Raw genomic sequence first — 21,348 nt, 5'->3', positions numbered from 1 at the left:
TCCAAGATATTTGAATTTTTCCATCTCTTCGAAGGATAAATCTCCAACTTTTATAGTTCCATTTCGTATAATATTCTGATCACGAGACATAATCATATACTTTGTCTTTTCGGGATTTACTTCCAACCCTATCGCTTTACTTGCTTCAAGTAGAATTTCCGCGTTTCCCCTAATCGTTTGTGGATTTTCTCCTAACATATTCACGTCATCCGCATAGACAAGAAGCTGATGTAACCCGTTCAATTCCAAACCCTCTCTGTTATCCTGGACTTTCCTAATGGCATATTCTAGAGCGAAGTTAAAAAGTAAAGGTGATAGTGCATCTCCTTGCTTTAGCCCACAGTGAATTGGAAAAGCATCAGATAGAAACTGACCTATACGGACTCTGCTGTAAGTTTCACTGAGACACATTTTAATTAATCGAACTAGTTTCTTGGGGATACCGAATTCAATAAGAATATTATATAAAACTTCTCTCTTAACCGAGTCGTACACCTTTTTGAAATCTATGAATAACTGATGTACTGTACCCTTATACTCACATTTTTTCTCCAATATCTGTCGAATACAAAAAATCTGATCAATAGTCGATCTATTACGCCTAAAACCACATCGATGATCCCCAATAATTTCACGGGAACCACCATTACTTTGTAAAATTTTAACTCGGTTTTTTTTTTTCGAGTATTCTTAAGGTATGTTTTTATTGTGCCGCTTATATAAATGAATTTATCGATTTTGTTTGTAATGTCTTCAGTTTTGAAATATGAAATATTGTAGCCCAGATAGTTAAAGCAGTTAACCGTTCTATAGTCTTTTCTTCTAAAATTATCTTTGTTCTTAATGTTTGCGATTCTTTGAATGCTAAGATACTACAAGGAGAGATGAGAAGGAAGAACGCAGGAAATGGCGGTGGGGGAGGGGAAGAAGAGGATGAGGAGGAAATTGATAGCGTGATATTGATGGAAATGATGCAACAGTGATGATAATGATAACAGAGTGATTATGACAGTTGACAACTGATTTTATGTTTGTCAATATATATAATTAATTACATCACATGTTGTAATAAGACGCACTCGGGCGCACAGTCTATAGAAAGTTGGTTGCAAGTATTTATAACGATTTTATTAAAATAATAAAGAGACGTGAATAGAAGATAATTAGAGTGAAACTGGAGAAATGAAAATAATTGTTTTGAAGAATACACTATTGAGGGAAGTGGTCGTCAAAAGTTCAGGAAACGCGGCTGTAAATAACGTGGCATCGTTTGTGAGAGGAAACAAATTGTGCATGCATGTTATGTAAGTAGGCTATATGTTCACTATTGTTGATATATATTTATAATGTTGCATTGAATATATTTTGTCACTTTATATTATATAAATAAAGTAATTCCATTCCTTTCTCTCGTTTCAGCTTAAGGGGAGAGGATGGTATTTTTAGGTAAAAATGAGTAAATAAGAAAATTTTTTTTTTTTAATTTACTCATTTTTACCTAAAAATACCATCCTCTCCCCTTAAGCTGAAACGAGAGAAAGGAATGGAATTACATATTACAGAGCATTTTAAAGAAAAAAAAAATTTTTTTTTTAAATGCTCTGTGATATGTGTGGAATGAATAGCATAATATTTTGTGGGTATTTGTGCCCTTATCAGATGTTGAGACGCCATTTTTGGACTTCCTGCGTTATGGATTTTTAAATCACTCGACTCATTTTATTGTTTCCGGTAAATTGAATTTTCAAAAAAAAAAAAAAAAATCTTTAAAATACTCTTTGATATGTGTGGAATGCATTGCATAAGATTTCGTCGGTATTTGTGCCCTTATCGGATGTTGAGACGCCATTTTTAAACTTCCTGCGCTATGGATTTTTAAATCACTCGCCCCCCCCCCCCTTTTATCGGTGTACGGTAACTTCAATTTTTTGCTATAATGCCAGACAAAAATGAATATAATTTCTGAACTATTAAAGATACGTGCATGAAATTTAGAACACACATTCTTTAGACTATTAGGTAACTTTTCTCTGTAACAGAATTTTATTAATTGATTTCATTTTAAAACTACGTCAGTTTGTTTGCAAGAAAAGAAATCAGAAAAGTGTTATTAAATTTTAATTGTTCATTTTACAAACATAGGGACTAATATCAAAATTCTGTTACAGACAGTTTGTAGAGCATGCTTTTGCAAGTACATTGCAAAAAACGGGATGAATCTACATTTAAAAATGGTTTAGATATATCGGTTTTAGTAAAATCCTGCATTGGGTATATTTTTTTCAAATCTGGGCCCCCAAATTTTTTTTTTTTTTAATATTTATTGTTTGTTGAGTTTCTACAGGAATGAGCTCTCCACATACAAAAAAATTAATATTTTACACCGAATAGGGAAAAAAATTAAAAAAAAATGCCGTCCTCTCCCCTTAAAAACGTTTTCCAAACACAATTTCTGCATTGTTTGTCTGGACGAGTCATATTTCTTCTTTGAGTTAGCAATTCTATCTTTCTTCCAACTTGCTGAGATGCTCGTTTTCTTGCTTTCTTGTTTTTAAAAGAATTAACTTATTTGTCTGCTGTGGACTGTGTTGTTTATGTTGTTCTGATGCTCGTGTTTTCATAATTAGATTTTGCAGTATCATGTAGTAATCTGTCTTACAACTCTTTCGTATGCACGAATTGTTTCTGTCCTTTGAAAATATAAACCAAGTGAGAAGAGGAAGAAATTGTCAGGAGACGTAGACAAGGATATTAGGGAGGTGGAAATCAGAAGTAGGAAGAGGAACATATGACATAGGTGTATTTTATTTAAAATGGAAGTGCCTGTAATTTGCCTTCGATTTTTTTCATTTGCTCCTGCCCTCTTATATTAATTATTTTCTGATTTATTGTTGATGTAACTTACGGTTAATGGTTGGTCAGTTTTCTTTATCATACTGAAAAGTTTTCAAGAGCTAGAGTGTTGCATGGTTTTATTCTAGCTTTCTCTAGTGTTCGTTTTGATGTGCATTTATGAGTACGTAATGGGTTTTGATAATGTTCTAATAGATTCTAGATATCGTGCGTTGTTACATACTGGTACGGAGTAGCATGGTTAAATTGTTGATCTTGGCATGATGTATATCTGTGATGTGTACGTAATAGCGTTCTTTGTTAGTCGAGATTAAATGCTGATTCGCAAAGAAATATGCCATTGTTTACATTTCTTGTATATAGTATTGAGTGTAATGTTGTGTTTACTACAGTTGAGAAATAGGAGCAGAGAGTATCCAGCCAAAAATAGGTGTCAGGCCTCCTTCCCACAAGTTGATCTAAGAATAGATTACTCAGGACAATTCCCCTACTTCCACACATGAAGTAGGCATTGTTTGAAGTGGCACTTGCTAAGTTCTTAAAGAGAAGCACGTCGTGCATAGGCATTAAAATTGCAAGGTATGGAAGACCATATTTTGCCCTTATCATTGCCATTCTGTCGATGTGTTCCGTGAGTAGGTGAGAAAGTGGATTGTTTGTTAAATTTTACCAGTGAATGAATTATATAACTAATTCTAATGCAATTATTTCAAGTAAATTACTTTCCTTTAACTTACTGTTAATATTAAAAGTGAAGAAATTCTTTATAATAATAATATATTCTGATAAGCTCAGAAGAGTAGAAAATAGAGGCCACGTGACTTTTTTTTTTAATGCGTAGCAAAGGGAAAATGAAGGCTATTTTTTAAAAGTGTCGTTAAATTTTAGTTTTAATTTGTATTGGTACGAGTATAATATTAATAATCGTCATATATTCTGCTTTCACATTTTTTTTTAACTCCGAAAACTATAAATAGCTACATTAAAATGTGCGAAAGTTCCCATGTCTGGTTTCTGATTTGTAAATACCTGCAAGCCTGAACGTGATTCCTTATAAAATTAACTGCTATTAATTATAAAATACTTAATAATATTATTATTGAAGGAAATTATTGTGACATAGTAGTGTGCTGTAGCTGAATTGTGAACATGGTTGATTTGCTGTTCATTTCCAGTGAAATTATTTCTCATTCCTAGGGAAAATTAAATAAACTTTACGTATTTTTTTTTAAATTTTAATGATTGATTTTTAACAATTAAAAAAGTATTAAGTGTTTTATTTCCTGTCAAAATTAGTTTATATTCTGTTCGAGCAATCATTTTTTTTTATTTTCAACAATGAAAAAAATATTAAATGTTTTATTTCTTGCCAAAATTAGTTTATATTCTGTTGGAGCAATCATTTTTTTTTTATTTTTAACAATGAAAAAAGTATTAAGTGTTTTATTTCTTGCCAAAATTAGTTTATATTCTGTTCGAGCAATCGTTTTTTTATTTTCAATAATGAAAAAAGTATTAAATGTTTTATTTCTTGCCAAAATTAGTTTATATTCTGTTCGAGCAATCATTTTTTTTATTTTCAACAATGAAAAAAGTATTAAATGTTTTATTTCTTGCCAAAATTAGTTTATATTCTGTTCGAGCAATCATTTTTTTTTCTATTTTCAACAATGAAAAAAGTATTTAATGTTTTATTTCTTGCCAAAATTAGTTTATATTCTGTTCGAGCAATCATTTTTTATATTTTTAACAATGGAAAAAGTATTAAGTGTTTTATTTCTTGCCAAAATTAGTTTATATTCTATTCGAGCAATCATTTTTTTTATTTTCAACAATGAAAAAAGTATTTAATGTTTTATTTCTTGCCAAAATTAGTTTATATTCTGTTCGAGCAATCATTTTTTTTATTTTCAACAATGAAAAAAGTATTAAATGTTTTATTTCTTGCCAAAATTAGTTTATATTCTGTTCGAGCAATCATTTTTTTTCTATTTTCAACAATGAAAAAAGTATTTAATGTTTTATTTCTTGCCAAAATTAGTTTATATTCTGTTCGAGCAATCATTTTTTATATTTTTAACAATGGAAAAAGTATTAAGTGTTTTATTTCTTGCCAAAATTAGTTTATATTCTATTCGAGCAATCATTTTTTTTTATTTTTAACAATGAAAAAAGTATTAAGTGAGTTATTTCTTGCCAAAATTAGTTTATATTCTGTTCGAGCAATCATTTTTTTATTTTCAACCATGAAAAAAGTATTAAATGTTTTATTTCTTGCCAAAATTAGTTTATATTCTGTTGGAACAATCATTTTTTTTTATTTTTAACAATGAAAAAAGTATTAAATGTTTTATTTCTTGCCAAAATTAGTTTATATTCTGTTCGAGCAATCGTTTTTTTATTTTCAATAATGAAAAAAGTATTAAATGTTTTATTTCTTGCCAAAATTAGTTTATATTCTGTTGGAGCAATCATTTTTTTTTTATTTTTAACAATGAAAAAAGTATTAAGTGTTTTATTTCTTGCCAAAATTAGTTTATATTCTGTTCGAGCAATCATTTTTTTTTTTTATTTTTAACAATGAAAAAAGTATTAAGTGTTTTATTTCTTGCCAAAATTAGTTTATATTCTGTTCGAGCAATCATTTGTTTTTTATTTTTAACAATGAAAAAAGTATTAAGTGTTTTATTTCTTGCCAAAATTAGTTTATATTCTGTTCGAGCAATCATTTTTTTTAATAAGGTGGTCCTATTCAAAATCATATGTTGAGTAATTACCATCTACACGTGTTTACAATTTAGTTACTTGAAGTCTGGTTTTATTTCTGATAATTACATTGCATGCCCGAAGTCTTGTGATGCTTGCATTGCAAATAGTTTTGCGTAAATTAAGATGAGACATACTGTATAGGCTAATATTAATTCTGGATTCAAAATTAGTTTTTCATTTAGTAGCACTATGTAATAATGACATGTTGAACTGATATGTACTTTGATCTGAAATACAGGCCGTAATTAAATTTTGTTTCAAATTATACAGTAAGACAGGTTCACTGAAGAAAGGAAATGGTTGACAGGAATAATTATACTTTATTCAGCATGAAGTCTGATGGAAAAGGTCATGAGAGTATTTTCTTCTCTTAGTAACTAATTGTTCCAGAATTATATAGGTAGTATACATGGATTAAATGAAATGGTACGAAAAGTTTCATTTGAACTATTATTGAAATGTTACGTGAAACTTTATTTTTTAATTCAGTTAGCGGAAATAATTAATAATACGGGAAATCAATATTGTTGAAGATGTTTCTTCCAATTAGAAAAGATATTTCAGTCAGTGGAGTTAAAATTATATTTTCATTAGACGTTCCATATCACATTTCTCTCTAATCTGTTTTCACCCCTACTTCGTGGAGGTCTCATGATAGGAAAGGTTAAACATTTTCTTGTAAGGTAGGGATAACGATGTAATAATAAAGAATCTATCGACTGTTGTTATAGAAAACGAAAGTATTCCGAGAAAACCATCTTTTTCTTCCCCTCCCCCCCCTCCAGAATTATTTTTTCATTATATGAGGTTTCCTTTCTATCATGTGGAAAAATGTTGTTCTTTCATCCTTCCATTTCTGGGCTTTGTTGTGCCGTTCTAGTTCCTCAAGAAACAAAAATAATTATTATTCAGAAGAAACAGTAAAAAAGAAAATAAATTCACTTGGGGGGGGGGGAAGAATTTAATTGATAACAATATTAAACAGAGTTACAAAGAAGGAGAAATAAGAAAGATTAGCAGATTAATAATTAAGAAATTAATAGTTCAGAACAAGACGAGGAATACTCATCATATCATGCAAAAATATATAAGGGAATAGTTAGCAGACTTACTTACTTTTAAGGAATCCGGAGGTTCATTGCCGCCATCACATAAGCCCAGCATTGGTCCCTACCCTGAGCAAGATTAATCCAGTTTCGATTATCATATCCCACCTCCCTCAAATCCATTTTAATATTATCTTCCCATCTATGTCTCGGCCTCCCCAAAGGCCTTTTTCCCCTCTGACCTCCCAACTAACACTTCATGTGCATTTCTGGATTCGCCATACGTGCTACATGTCCTGCCCATCTCAAACGTCTGGATTTAATTAGCGGACTAGGTGGCAAATTAGGAGAACTCTCTTATATTTTTTTATTTTACTAGGTTATTTTATGACGCTTTATCAACAGCTTAGGTTATTTAGCGTCTGAATGAGATGGTGACAATGCCGGTGAAATGATTCCCGGATCCAGCACCGAAAGTTACCCAGCATTTGCTCATATTGGGTTGAGGGAAAACCCCGGAAAAAACCTCAACCAGGTAACTTGCCCCGACCGGGAATCGAACCCGGGCCACCTGGTTTCGCGGCCAGGCGCGCTAACCATTACTCCACAGGTGTGAACACACTCTTATAGGAAAGAAAAGAAATATACTAACTAGTCTTATCTCGTGGAATAAAAACTAGGTGTAGGTACTTTAAGGGGGTGCGCTACTGAATTTTCTAATTTCTACATTTTAAGAGATAATGTATTGAAATTTTAACAGCATATTATGATCATGATTATGAATTAATCAAGAGAATTTCAATGATGTAAGTCAAGAAATAACTATTTTAAAAATAAAATTTGAAAATAACACGTTTATTTTGGAAACCGTTTTTTGGAATCTAAAACAAGAGTTTTCTATGTTTTTTATAGTGCATATTATAGCTGAAACACAGGTTGTGGTAATGGAGCATTGGAATTTAGCATGTGAAGAGTAAAATAAAAAAAAAAAAAAGACATTTCTTCAAAAACAGTCATTTTTCAGTAGCGCATCCCCTTAAGAGGGATCGAAACAAATGGTCAAATCAGAATGGAAAAAAAAATGATATGATAAAGTCATGAAAGAATATAGTGGGTACTTGGAAACAGCATTCAAAAGATAAGAAATGAAGCAGCAACTGTGTTTTAGACTAAATACATAATTTATTGCTTTAACTGATTTTCACAAAATCAGCATTAAGGATTCAGAGCACTGGACCATTTACAGTAAGAATGTTGAAGTATCGTCACGTTAAAATAGCAAAGAAGAGCGATAAACCTGCCAAGTCTTCAGTGGAATGCAAGGGAAATATAGTAATGCCCTGTGAGCATCATTAGATTCCGAAGGTTTTAATAAAGTGATCTTTAAATTATGGTTTTGTAATTGACTGTCTCTGTTCATAAAACAGTCATTGATTTTTCTTCTCCAGGTTCGTGGTGGTTTCTTGCTTGAAACTACAGTGACTACAATAGCTACAAGTAGTCGAACCCCTGCCGCCGGTGAACCAGGAACCGATTCAGCAGATCCAGCAGCTACAAGACTGTTCGCTAGCGGAGACAGTAACCCACTTCCCCAACAAAGCATCGACACCTCCCAGCTGCACCAATCACGATTTGGCCTGTTGTCGCAGGCTTTCATGCTCATCATTGTCGTAGCTTTCCTCTTCAGCGAAACGCTTTCTGAGTTCTGGAAGAAGAAGTAAGCATTTGGGAAATGTAAAATATGTTGATTTATAGAGAACATTTTTTTTAATCTACAATTTAGTGTTATCCAGTTATAAAAAGAACTTGTCATGGTAAATATTCGTAATGACATCAGTTATAGAAAGCCTAGTAATGATTTCCATATTGAAACCATGGTTTAAGGACGGTGCTTCAAATCTGAAGGGTCATAGAATATTTCTCATGCAGTATGTAAGTAAATACGAATAAATCTGTGGCCGGGAGGAGAAAGGTCTTAAGTCAATTTTTTGTGAAAATGAGATTTTTTTATAGGCTATATTCTGAAAGCAGAAACAATTCTCTGCAATCTGGTAAAAAGGCTAAAGTCAAATAAGACTCCTGATTGGATTTATAGAGCGTTACCAAATGTCCTAAGTACTTTTTGAATCGAGCACACACAGAATAAAGGACTTCAGAATATTTAATACTTTATTCCTTACAAATATCGCATGTTTACTTTCCATGCTTCCCTATTAAAAAGGTCTAACTTGTATTTTAGCCATTTTATCACATACTGATGCCCTTTCCTTTTAAAACTTTAAGTACCAGGGTAAACAGTCCTATAATTGTTTAAGACCCATTTTGCATTCCTAATAATTTACATTTCCCATTTATTTTGACATGAAAAAGATCTTATCTTTAAATAGTCCCTTCTTCTCAGTTTGGGCTCTAGTTTTAAAGGGCTTAAGTGCGGATATTTTTGGAAACAATCAAGAAAATTGTTAAATGAGCAACATTACCTATTTTAGAAGAAATATAAACAAATATCTAGGAAAAACCTCTTAATTAAAAGAACTCTATAATTGACACCAATTTCAATCTTTCTACTGCTCTCCTGAAAAGTGTAAAATTTTTATTTAACACCTTTTTCCTCCCGGCCACAGAAATAATGTAGAACCATTATTTTCATGTAGTGTTCACAATAAGAAATGATTATTTACAAACAAGAGAAACAGATTTAAAATATATTGAGTATTAAGATGGCAATACAGTTGATCTAAAAAGGGAGAAAGCAGTGATGCTTTGTTAGAAGAGGCATAGATTGGATTTTTCATTGCTATTAATGAATAAGGACGTTTACTTTCAATATATCGTCTTTCTGTACTCCATATAATTATCTATTCTGTTTTATCTTCGTCTTTATTTCTTTAATTCATATGATTGTGCCGTAGAACCCTCATTCTTTTGCATGTACAACCGTGCAGTCAAGTGGATTTAGCTGTTTGTAACGACCACAACGAGTAGCATGTCTTCCCATCCAATTTTTTCACCTGAAGACAAAAATAGTCAGTCTTCGAAACGTTGTGGAAGTTCAATCTGTGCCTCTTCTAAGCAATAGTAATATGAGCATGTCTTACTAAAAAGATTGCCTGGAAATTTAGGTAGCAGAAATAATTTTTTCATGAGTGTTTGCAGCAATGCTGTCATGGGGACCATAAAGCATATGAGAACTTACAATTTTTTAATGAATCATAGGGGAAGAAAAATTTTGCCTATATGGAGCCATACGGCATATGGTGCCTAAGTTTTTTACACAGGGATATATATGTTATACACAGAGATCTCTATTGACCTTACTTCATCGTTTGCTGTTCCTGATATATCTTTGATGTTCATAAACATAAATGGTCCACCACTAAAGCCCTAGAATCCAAAACTGTATATAAAAGAATGGTTGAAAGATCTGAAGTTCTGCTAATACACGCTCCAGGATTCATCAAGACAAGTGTGCATATACTGCCAGAGTTTCCTGGGTTCTTCTTTAAATCTAGCTTGTTTTACAATTAAAAACTAAAGAAGACAATTTCTTTAACATAAAAACACCCATTAAATGACAGCACTGGTTCACAGGATACAGTGGTTAGGGAGGGAAAGTAATAACAATAAAGATCAAAAGCAAAAATTAAAATTTCAACTGAATAAAAAATGTTGAACAATATAGAAGTGAACAAGAAATAAGTAAATTAGGTCCTCAACCAGAACAATGCATTGCTAAACAACATTTGCATACTGACCTGTACAAATAGATTAATGAAACCATCAAAAACAAGATGGATAGATTGAAGATATTGTGACGCCCACGTGAGATTCGATCTCACGACCGACGGAGGAGAGGCTAAGTCGGCCTTGTGTTGGGCGGGGTGCGCGCGCATCTGCCTCCTGGGGCATGGCTACGCGCGGTGAAGGAGGGGAGCAGCAGCGTGCGAGATGATTCGAGAATGGAGACACGCGTCGAAATATCGCGATCTATCCAGAAACTGTGGTGTGAGTATAAATTACGCGCGCAAGTGAACGCGAGGAGTTTTTCAGTTGATTAGTCAGCCAGTCAGTGAGCAAGCCAGTCTTGTGTACCGGAGTTCGGCTCGAGTGTGCGTCCGCAACTGTGACAGCATCCGAAGGCCTGAGTTCGAGTGCAGTGGACCGCAGTTGGAGGGACCTGAGTTCGAGTACAGTGAACTGTCTCTGGAGGTCTGTGGTTCGAGATACTGTGAACTCGAGTGACTGAGCTAGAAGAACTGTGAACTGAGAACTGATAGTTCTGATTTGTAAATAGTGCTTTGTAAATATTAGTTAAGATTAACAGTTGTCGAACCTGAGGAAAGTGTTCGAGAGACTGCGACAAGCCAGGCTGAAGTTAAACCCGAAGAAATGTCATCTATTCCAGAAGAAGGTCTGCTACCTGGGACCTGGAGAAGCTACAAGCCGTCAAGAGGATGGCCGAGACCGAGGGACAAGCAGGAGCTGCGCCGCTTTCTCGGCCTCTGCACTTATTACAGAAGGTTCGTAGCTGGGTACGCCAACATCACTAAGCCTCTAACCCAGCTGACCGAGGAGAAACGACAATTCCAGTGCGGACAAGGCGGAGTCATCCTTCCAGTCACTGAAAGAGGCGCTCTGCACTGCTCCTGTACTGGGATATCCCATCCCTGGAAGGAAGTTCACGCTCGACACGGACGCTAGCAACGTAGGCATCGGCAGAGTACTCTCTCAGGAACAGGACGGGCAAGAGAGGGTGATTGCCTACTTCAGCCGAACACTATCCAAGGCTGAGAGAAACTACTGTGTGACGCGTAGAGAACTTCTTGCCATTGTGGAAGCCCTGAAGCACTTCCACAAATATTTGTATGTCCATCTGAGGACAGACCATTCTGCACTCACCTGGCTATTGGGCTTCAAGAATCTGGAGGGGCAGACCGCCCGTTGGGTTCAACGACTGCAGGAGTACAACTTCACCTCCGAACACTGCCAAGGGAAGAAACATTCCAACGCTGATGCCTTATCACGACGCCCGTGCCCGGATGGCTGCAAACACTGCCTGAAAGTAGAAGAGCGGGATGGCGCCCACGCAGTCCGAGCAATTGCCGTCCAGCCGAGCCCAGGATGGGATAACGCCGCCTTAAGGAGGGAGCAGCTGGAGGACCCAAACATTGGGCAGCTACTGCGTGATGTGGAGTCCGGCCAGAGACCAGTGTGGGCCGATATCGCCAACCGTAGCACCACTTACAAGAGCTACTGGGCCCAGTGGGAATCCTTCACTGTCAAGGACGGTATCCTGAAGAGGATTTGGGAGTCGGCCGATGGAAAGACCCGCATAGAACAACTCGTCCTGCCCAGGAGCAAGGTGAAGGAAGTGCTGGAAGAGACTCATGCTGGAGTGACTGGAGGCCACCTGGGAGCCAACAAGACTCTGGAGAAGTTAAGACAGAGGTTCTACTGGCTACATCAGAGAACCGACACGGAACAATGGTGCCGAAGATGCGACACCTGTGCAGCCAGTCGCGGACCAAGGACACGCAGCAGGGGAGCCATGCAGCAGTACAACGTGGGAGCTCCTTTTGAGAGGATCGCCATCGACGTTGCTGGACCGTTCCCGGTCACGGATCGCGGGAACCGCTACCTGCTAGTCGCCATGGATTACTACACAAAATGGGCAGAAGTGTACGCGATTCCCAACCAAGAGGCTTCAACAGTGGCCGACGCGCTGCTTGACAACTTCATCTGCCGATTCGGGGTGCCCCGGGAATTGCATAGCGATCAGGGGCGCAACTTCGAATCCAATCTGATGGGAGAATTGCTAGAGCGTCTGGGGGTGCATAAAACCAGGACCACTCCCCTCCACCCACAGTCCGATGGTATGGTGAAACGATACATCAAAACCGTGGAAGAGCATCTGCGGAAGGTGGTGTCCAACCATCAACGAGACTGGGATGCCAGAGTCCCACTGTTCCTCTTGGCCTACAGAGCTTCGGTCCACGATACAACAGGGATGACACCGGCAAACATGGTCTTCGGGAGAGAGCTGCGCCTGCCCTGCGATCTGCTGTTTGGCACGCCACCCAGCGCCGACCAGCCAGCAACTGACTATGTGGCAGAACTCACTGAGAAGTTGAATGGAGTTCACCAACTGGCCAGAGAGCACCTCAAGATGGCCAGCGACAGGATGAAAGTGCGCTACGACAGATTAGCCAACTCTGCAGGATTCCAGGAGGGCGACCTGGTGTGGCTGTATCGACCTACCAGGACCAAAGGGAAATCACCAAAGCTGCAGCGTGCCTGGGATGGACCATACCGCGTGGTGACCCGGATCAACGACGTGATGTACCGCATCCAGCGACAACCTCGAGGGAAGATGATGGTGGTGCATCTGGACCGATTAGCGGCCTACCAAGGGACTGCCCGAGACGAGCAGTCCTAAGGAGGGTGCAATGTGACGCCCACGTGAGATTCGATCTCACGACCGACGGAGGAGAGGCTAAGTCGGCCTTGTGTTGGGCGGGGTGCGCGCGCATCTGCCTCCTGGGGCATGGCTACGCGCGGTGAAGGAGGGGAGCAGCAGCGTGCGAGATGATTCGAGAATGGAGACACGCGTCGAAATATCGCGATCTATCCAGAAACTGTGGTGTGAGTATAAATTACGCGCGCAAGTGAACGCGAGGAGTTTTTCAGTTGATTAGTCAGCCAGTCAGTGAGCAAGCCAGTCTTGTGTACCGGAGTTCGGCTCGAGTGTGCGTCCGCAACTGTGACAGCATCCGAAGGCCTGAGTTCGAGTGCAGTGGACCGCAGTTGGAGGGACCTGAGTTCGAGTACAGTGAACTGTCTCTGGAGGTCTGTGGTTCGAGATACTGTGAACTCTAGTGACTGAGCTAGAAGAACTGTGAACTGAGAACTGATAGTTCTGATTTGTAAATAGTGCTTTGTAAATATTAGTTAAGATTAACAGTTCATTGTTGTTCGTAATAGTCCAAGTAAATTGTCATTGCCGTCAGTGGAGTGCTATAACTAATACTGTGTTGAGTGAAAATCCTATGGTTGACAAGAGCGTTTAAGGTGAATTGTAGAAAGGAATTATTGTTGGAAGAATAAAATCCTATTGTTGAGTTGAAATAAAATTTACAATATATTTTGTGAAGAGATCAGAATAGGCAGCTATTGTTTAATTCTTAATGGTAAGGATGATTAAGATAATATGACAGTGATGACGATGATAATGATGAGGTTGATGATAATAATATTCAAGGTGTAGAGAATAATACTAGTGATGATGATGATGATGGCAATTGACATTGACAAAGAGAATGGTGTTAAAGAAGCCAATTTTAGAACCTGGTATTCCAGGAACTGCGGTATATGAAGAATGTTATGTTGTAACTTAACTGCTTTTAAACATATATGTGAGAATAATACTTTTTGAAGATGTCATACCTGCGCCCTCCCACATGCCTTCATACTTATAATTATGCTACATTGCACTATTGTGTTGTTGTGAAAATTGCCGTCACGAAGTCCATGAATCTCATCTTGCCTTTGAAGAACTGAGCAGTTTCACATGAGCACCAAGGCTGACCTGTAGGATTAGTGGACGAAATAAAACAAGATATTCATTTCGTAACACTGTTAAGGATAAGGGAAATCTCTTCTACATTTTTACATACTGTAAGTTTCGGAATTGGTTATATAATATTAAGTATTTCCTTTACATTTGATATAAGATACAAAGTAGTGTGTATTGTAAGACATGTTTAATTTCTTTACTTGCAGAGTTCCCCTGTATAGTCGCAACTGGCATGACGTGGTGTTCCGAGTTGTGGAGATAGGGGTTGCATTGTGGTTCCCGTGTGTTCTATGGAATTGTATGAGGTAAGAAAAAAAGCTAATCTTTTCTTATCCATCTTCCTCTCTTCGTTATTCTTTGCAGTCACATTTCTTCATTAAACATTGTGGGGACTATGTTTTATACATAATTTTCTGTGATTCTTAACGACAATTTCTAACTCCATGTCTCTCTGGTCCTCCCTCCATCTCCCTCCCGTCTATCTCTCTCTTTCTTACTCTCTCTCCCTTTCCTCTTCTGTTTTCCTCTTTCTACCTTCAACCTCTTTCTCCTTTCCACTGCCTCTTCCCCTTCGCTTACCCCTTTCTGTGCTCTCTCTTAAAAAAAATTCAACTTTTCCTCGTATTGCCGTCTTAAGGGGAGAGGATGGTATTTTTTAAAACTTCTTTTCCTACTTCGTGTAAAATGTTAATTTTTTTTATGTAGAGAGCTCATAGCTGTAGCAACTCAACCAAAAATAAATATTTTGAAAAAAAAAAAAAATTTGGGGGCCCAGATTTGAAAGAAAATATGCCCAATGCAGGATTTTACTAAAACCGATATATCTAAACCATTTTTAAAGGTAGATTCATCCAGTTTTTGCAATGTACTTGCAAAAGCATGCTCTACAAACTGCATGTAACAGAATTTTGATATTAGTCCCTACGTTTGTAAAATAAACAATTAAAGTTTAATAACACTTTTCTGAATTCCTTTCTTTCAAACAAACGGACGTAGTTTTAAAATGAAATCAATTAACAAAATTCTGTTACAGAGAAAAGTTTCCTAATAGTCTAAAGAATGTGTGTTCTAAATTTCATGCATGCATCTTTAATAGTTCAGAAATTATATCCATTTTTGTCTGGCATTATAGCAAAAAATTGAAGTTACCGTACACCGATAAAAGGCGGCGAGTGATTTAAAAATCCATAGTGCTGGAAGTTTAAAAATGACGTCTCAACATCCGATAAGGGCACAAATACCCACGAAATGTTATGCAATGCATTCCACACATATCAAAGAGTATTTTAATTTTTTTTTTTTTTTTTTTTTTTTTTTTTTTTTTTTTTTTTTGAAAATTCAATTTAACGGAAACAACAATAAAAGGGGGAGAGTGATTTAAAAATCCATAACACAGGAAGTTTAACAATGGCGTCTCAACATCTGATAAGGGCACAAATACTCACAAAATATTATGCTATGCATTCCACACATATCACAGAGTATTTTAAAGAATTTTTTTTTTTTTTTTTTTTTTTTTTTTTGAAAATTCAATTTACCGGAAACAACAATAAAAGGGAGAGAGTGATTTAAAAATCCATAACGCAGGAAGTTTAACAATGGCGTCTCAACATCTGATAAGGGCACAAATACCCACAAAATATTATGCTATGCATTCCACACATATCACAGAGTATTTTAAAGAATTTTTTTTAATTTACTCATTTTTCACCAAAAAATACCATCCCCTCCCCTTAAGAAATTCATGTTTATCTCATGCTAATTTGTTATCATTCCTCTTAGGGCTGTATGCAAATAATTCTTACAGTAAAAATAACATTGATCGTTTATCTCAATAGCATTAACTTTACCATGAGTTTCAAGTATTCTGTTGACTTCAATTCAGGTTATTTACATGTATTCATTGTGGTTTCAGTCCAGAGCAGCTATGGATTTTAAACCCAAAACGGATTCTCAAGAAGTTGGACCTAGAGCCAACGGGCAAGCAACCCGGCCAAGAATCTACAGCTGACAAAGCATCCCAAGCATCAGGTAAACCTTAAGTGTTGTATACAGTTTAATTTCATCACCACTACACCAGCATCATCATCATCATCGTCGTCGTCGTCGTCATCGTTATTATTATTATTATTATTATTATTATTATTATTATTATTATTATTATTATTATTCCTCTTCTTTATTGGATACACTTATATAATCATTGATAAACGTTATTGAACAAGTAAGAGTCCACACCTGTGGAATAATGGTCAGCGCGTCTGGCCGCGAAACCAGGTGGCCCGGGTTCGATTCCCGGTCGGGACAAGTTACCTGGTTGAGGTTTTTTCCGGGGTTTTCCCTCAACCCAATATGAGCAAATGCTGGGTAACTTTCGGTGCTGGACACCGGACTGTTTTCACCGGCATTATCACCTTCATATCATTCAGACGCTAAATAACCTAAGGTGTTGATAAAGCGTCGTAAAATAACCTAATAAAATAAAAACTAAAAACAAGTAATAACTGCTCCACTGTGTTAACATTATAAATTCTGATGGTAAATTACCTTCAGAGAATGACGCAAACCACGTCGAAACTAGTCAGACTTTATAATATTAACACAGTGCAGCAGTTAGTACTCGTTCAATAATGTTTATTCCTCCTTTAATTTTTATACAGTGACAACTGTAAATAATGCATTTAACTTATACTCCACAGATGAGGATGATGCTTGTTTCTCCAAAGACTGCTGGATCTGCTACGACAGCGATCGTCAAGATGTGGGTCCGTTAATCCAGCCTTGCCAGTGCAGGGGAGACGTGAGCAGTGTGCACCATGATTGTTTACGCAGATGGCTTGTAGAGGTTAGTATTTGGGATAGTACCTGCTTCGTATCCATCCTGTGCTTCAACAGATCATCAGCCATCTGTCTGGTAATTAGGGCACTAAATGGCTGTCCACTGTCAGGCAGGTGTCGGAGGAATTCTCCCCTCTCCTTTCCTCTCCTCTCCTCTCCTCTCCTCTCCTCTCCTCTCCTCTCCTCTCCTCTCCTCTCCTCTCCTCTCCTCTCCTCTCCTCCTCTCCTCTCCTCTCCTCTCCTCTCCTCTCCTCTCCTCTCCTCTCTCCTCTCTTCTCCTCTCCTTTCCTCTCCTCTCTCCTCTCCTCTCCTGTCCTGTCCTCTCCACTCCTCTCCTTCCCTTCCCTTTCCTCTTCCCTCTTTTCCTCTCCTCTCCTCTTCTCTTCCCTCTCCTCTCCTCTCCTCTCCTCTCCTCTCCTCTCCTCTCCTCTCCTCTCCTCTCCTCTCCTCTCCTCTCCTCTCCTCTCCTCTCCTCTCCTCTCCTTCCCTTCCCTTTCCTCTTCCCTCTTTTCCTCCCCTCTTCCCTCTCCTCTCCTCTCCTTTCCTTTCCTTTCCTCTCCTCTTCCCTCTTTTCCTCTCCTCTCCTCTCCCCTCTCCTCTTCCCTCTTTTCCTCTCCTCTCCTCTCCTTTTCCCTCTTCCCTCTTTTAGTCTCCTCTTCCCTCTCCTCTCCTTTCCTTTCCTTTCCTTTCCTCTCCTCTCCTCTTCCCTCTTTTCCTCTCCTCTCCTCTCCTCTTCCCTCTCCTCTCCTCTCCTCTCCCCTCCCCTCCCCTCCCCTCCCCTCCCCTCCCCCCTCTCCTTTCTTTTTGTCTTCCCTCTTCCACTTTCTCTCCTCATATGTTTTTATCTTTCCTATTTAATGCTACAAATGCCTTTCTCCTTCAGAGTTCCGCCAGCCCCGACTCGCTGCGCTGCAAGGTGTGCGGGTCTGCGTACCAGGTGGAGAGAGGCACGCGGCTGGACTGGCAGCACGGCTTCACCACGCAGCACTGGCTGCAGACGGCAGCCATCGTGACTTGCATGTGTGTGTCTGCGGCGGGGGCCTGGGTCACCATCCAGCTGTTTGAAGACCCGGTGATCCGCATGCTGGCGGCGGGGAGTGCCCTGCTCATACAGTATGTGTGTGTCAGGTGGGTTACTATCAAGTGCAATCTCCACTTATTTTAACTACACGTACTTCTTCATTTTATTTATTATTTTAACGCTTAAAATTGTTTCCAAGCTTTTGACTGAAATAGAGTTTTTAGCACCTCTTTCTAGTAACTATAGTCCCGTCGCTCTTATTTCCGGCAGCCAATCATGTTGCAGGTCGGCTACGTTTAAACGTGTGCGTCTTGTGATTTGCTGAGGAAGTTAAAGAAGGCTCGATAAATACTTAATATAATCGCCCGCCATTTTGACTTGTTCGTTGGCGTTCGCAGAAAGCACACGAAGACGTTATTTGCCGCTCAATTATTTGCTGAATTACAGTGCGTTTGATTTATTATCATAGGAGCTACGACATGATAATGTTTAACGATGCGGCAAATAGATCCCTCGTCCGGTAGCTCGGCAACGAAAGAACAAAAATGGCGAACGATACTACCTACCTAGACTTTATAGAGCCTTCACTTTCTATGACGTAAGCAAAGAGGAGGAGTCACGCCGGGAATAACAGCATCGCAACTATAGTATTTTTGATATGTTGTCTGTCTTTCATTTCCTCGTCTGTCATCTACATATGTTTAAATGATCATTTTTACTTTTAGACAGATTTTGTCTGTATTCGCGTTTTGTGAAATGTAGGAATTTTTGTTTGAGAATTTGAGGTTAATTTCAGGTCTTTAAGGGAAATAGAAATTCACTTCAATAAGGTCTAATAATTTTCCTCTTAATTGTTTCTCTCCCCTTCTTTGTTGTTAAAAAGTGCCACATGAGTCATGATAGCCTGTATTTCCCAGGACGGGTAAATAATTCCTTGGATATTTCCGTATCTGTACATTCATAATAACAAACTCCCTCATGTGGTCCAAATGTCGATTGTCTCTCTCCACAAATGGGATGAGCAGATGGAGAATGCATTATATATAGTTTTGGTGTAGTTATGAAGTATGATACAAGATTTGGTATAAGAAAATATGATTAATAGCACTGTATTTTATCTTTGTTGTACAGGTTCCTGGGTTTGAACACTGTAGTGGCATACCAACGTGCCAAAGTTTCAGCTTTAAGTATCATGGGCAGTGGTGGCCATGTTGCTACAATAAGTGAAACAGTGGCTGTAGACATTCCCAAAACACCAGCTCAGGCGCGCATCTGAGATTAGCTAAATCTCGTATAGATAGGTAAGCTGCTACAAAAGTGAAGTTTAGTCTTATTCTTATTTAGAATATACAATAGACTTGCTTAGGTTATTTATATTCTCTGTTAATCCATGCAAGCGTACCGAAGTCTGAAAATGTACATAAACTTGGGAGTCTTTTCCTTCTTTGACAATTATTTCATTCTTTATTTTAAGTCTTAGGCCCAGTTCCTAAATTGGGGTTGCCCTGTAGTTCTGCTTGACCTATGGCATCTCCAGAGCTGCGAATTAGTAAGCATTGTTGATTGCTGGAGAACCTTATCTGCCCACTAGTGAAAAAAGGAAGGAAAAAATAAAATATGATTATATCGTTTCTGTCTGTGACACTGAAGAATATACAACAAATTTAATTTTAACTGTATTTATTTTTAGGATACTCTAACATTACAATGAATATGAGTAGCACAATAGCAGAGGTCTCCCCATTGCCATTGCATAAAATAAGACTACATTATTGTCATCTGTGCTGGTCGGCAGTGTAAAACGTTCAAAAAGCATAATTACTTACGTTTAGTAATGAGATGATAGACGTTGGCTGAAGTGTTGAAAGGTTTGGTAGATTTTGAGTGGAACCCTGTCAGTCAGGCAAATTTTTTCTTATGTTATACTGTGGAAGTGGGTAAAGTCAATCAGTGGGTGTAAAATCGATCATTTGCGATTTTTATTGAAAATTATATGTTTTCTCAGTTACTTGTTAAAATGTTGTTATGCTGACTTCATTGCCTGGCATTGCAAATGTAAGCGAGAGGGACAACAAAAAGCCTGCGAATGCCAACAATGGGAACACTGTGTAATTACCGTTGAAGTGGAAGCTGTTATTCTCAACTTTTTCTCTTAAACGGAAACAAAGTCTTACAAACTCTACATTATAGTCAGCAGTGAAAGGGGACAGATAATATACGTAAGTACTTTTCGTTGAGATTGTATCCTGAAATAATAGTTTTCCAGTTCGTAAATGTTAGTTTTGAAACTTATTATTTTAACAAAACTTGTACCTTTGTAGGGTTAAATCGATCATGCCATCGACCTACTCAGAACAGATAGGACCAGCAGGAAGAATAAATTGTTCACCGAAATACCTCCAACTAACACTTATAAACAGAAAAGTGTCATAGCATAGCTTATATTGATGGGGTAGTGGGGAAAGAGGAAGACGAAATTATGGTGAATTTCTTGCATAAGAGAAGCGCTGCCAAAGGAACATATTTTGTACACCCCTCTGTACCTGACTATGGGAACAACGTAGTTTCTAAAGTGACATGAGGAGGGGAAGATTTCAAATAACATCTGGTATAAACCTAAGCAATGTTGAATTGCATTTTAGATTATAATTGAAGGGTGGTATTTCAATGTAAATTTTGAATTCTTAAATCTTTGTTTGTTGGTATGTGAAGTATAAAATGTGTTTTTATGTTTTATAAGTTGGCAATCATAGTCACGATTGTACGGTTGAGACCTATAGGCCTAATTGTATCGAATAGTATGATCACAGTAACAAAAGATACACTATATAATGCTATAGGCATATATTGAAGATTATTATTGTTTGTACACCCCTTATAACAAATAAAATATATGTAATACACTTAATTTATTTTTTAAAAACATAAACAGTGATTGACTTTACTCCGCAATATTTTAAAATCAATCTTAAACTAAAAATTCAATGGTGATCGACTTTACCCTATTTAAGCAGGTAACTTCGATCACAAGTCAAATAAAAAAACAGTTTTTAGAGATTGTAATTCAATTCTTGTAACGTATCTTCATAAGTGAAGGATATGACGACAAAATGCTATTTTCTGAAGAACTTTGCTCCATTACATAACCTCAATATCATTAAAAAATTGCAAAATTGTGATTGACTTTACCCTCTTCTACGGTAAATTCACACCCAGGTCTCCTGGTCTTTCCTTCTTTCTGAAGTCAG

At 37.4% G+C, this 21,348-nt stretch overlaps 1 protein-coding gene across 5 annotated transcripts in view; it reads left to right on the top strand.

Moving 5' to 3' along the window:
- The window catches only part of LOC138695756 (uncharacterized), a 171,602-nt gene that overhangs the window by 138,965 nt on the left and 11,289 nt on the right, over nucleotides 1-21,348 (top strand). For all 5 annotated transcript variants that reach the window (XM_069819929.1, XM_069819926.1, XM_069819925.1 and 2 more), the window contains 6 exons: nucleotides 8,117-8,385; nucleotides 14,448-14,546; nucleotides 16,157-16,272; nucleotides 16,941-17,086; nucleotides 17,963-18,207; nucleotides 19,232-19,401. In XM_069819929.1, coding sequence (XP_069676030.1) covers nucleotides 8,117-8,385; nucleotides 14,448-14,546; nucleotides 16,157-16,272; nucleotides 16,941-17,086; nucleotides 17,963-18,207; nucleotides 19,232-19,376 — 1,020 coding nt within the window. In that variant the 3' untranslated portion in view covers nucleotides 19,377-19,401. The remainder of the gene's footprint in view (nucleotides 1-8,116; nucleotides 8,386-14,447; nucleotides 14,547-16,156; nucleotides 16,273-16,940; nucleotides 17,087-17,962; nucleotides 18,208-19,231; nucleotides 19,402-21,348) is intronic.

The sequence above is a fragment of the Periplaneta americana genome, chromosome 3, assembly GCF_040183065.1.
Source record: "Periplaneta americana isolate PAMFEO1 chromosome 3, P.americana_PAMFEO1_priV1, whole genome shotgun sequence".
NCBI lineage: Eukaryota > Metazoa > Arthropoda > Insecta > Blattodea > Blattidae > Periplaneta > Periplaneta americana.
Note: the sequence above shows the minus strand (reverse complement) of the source record. Positions and strands in the feature narration are given on the sequence as shown.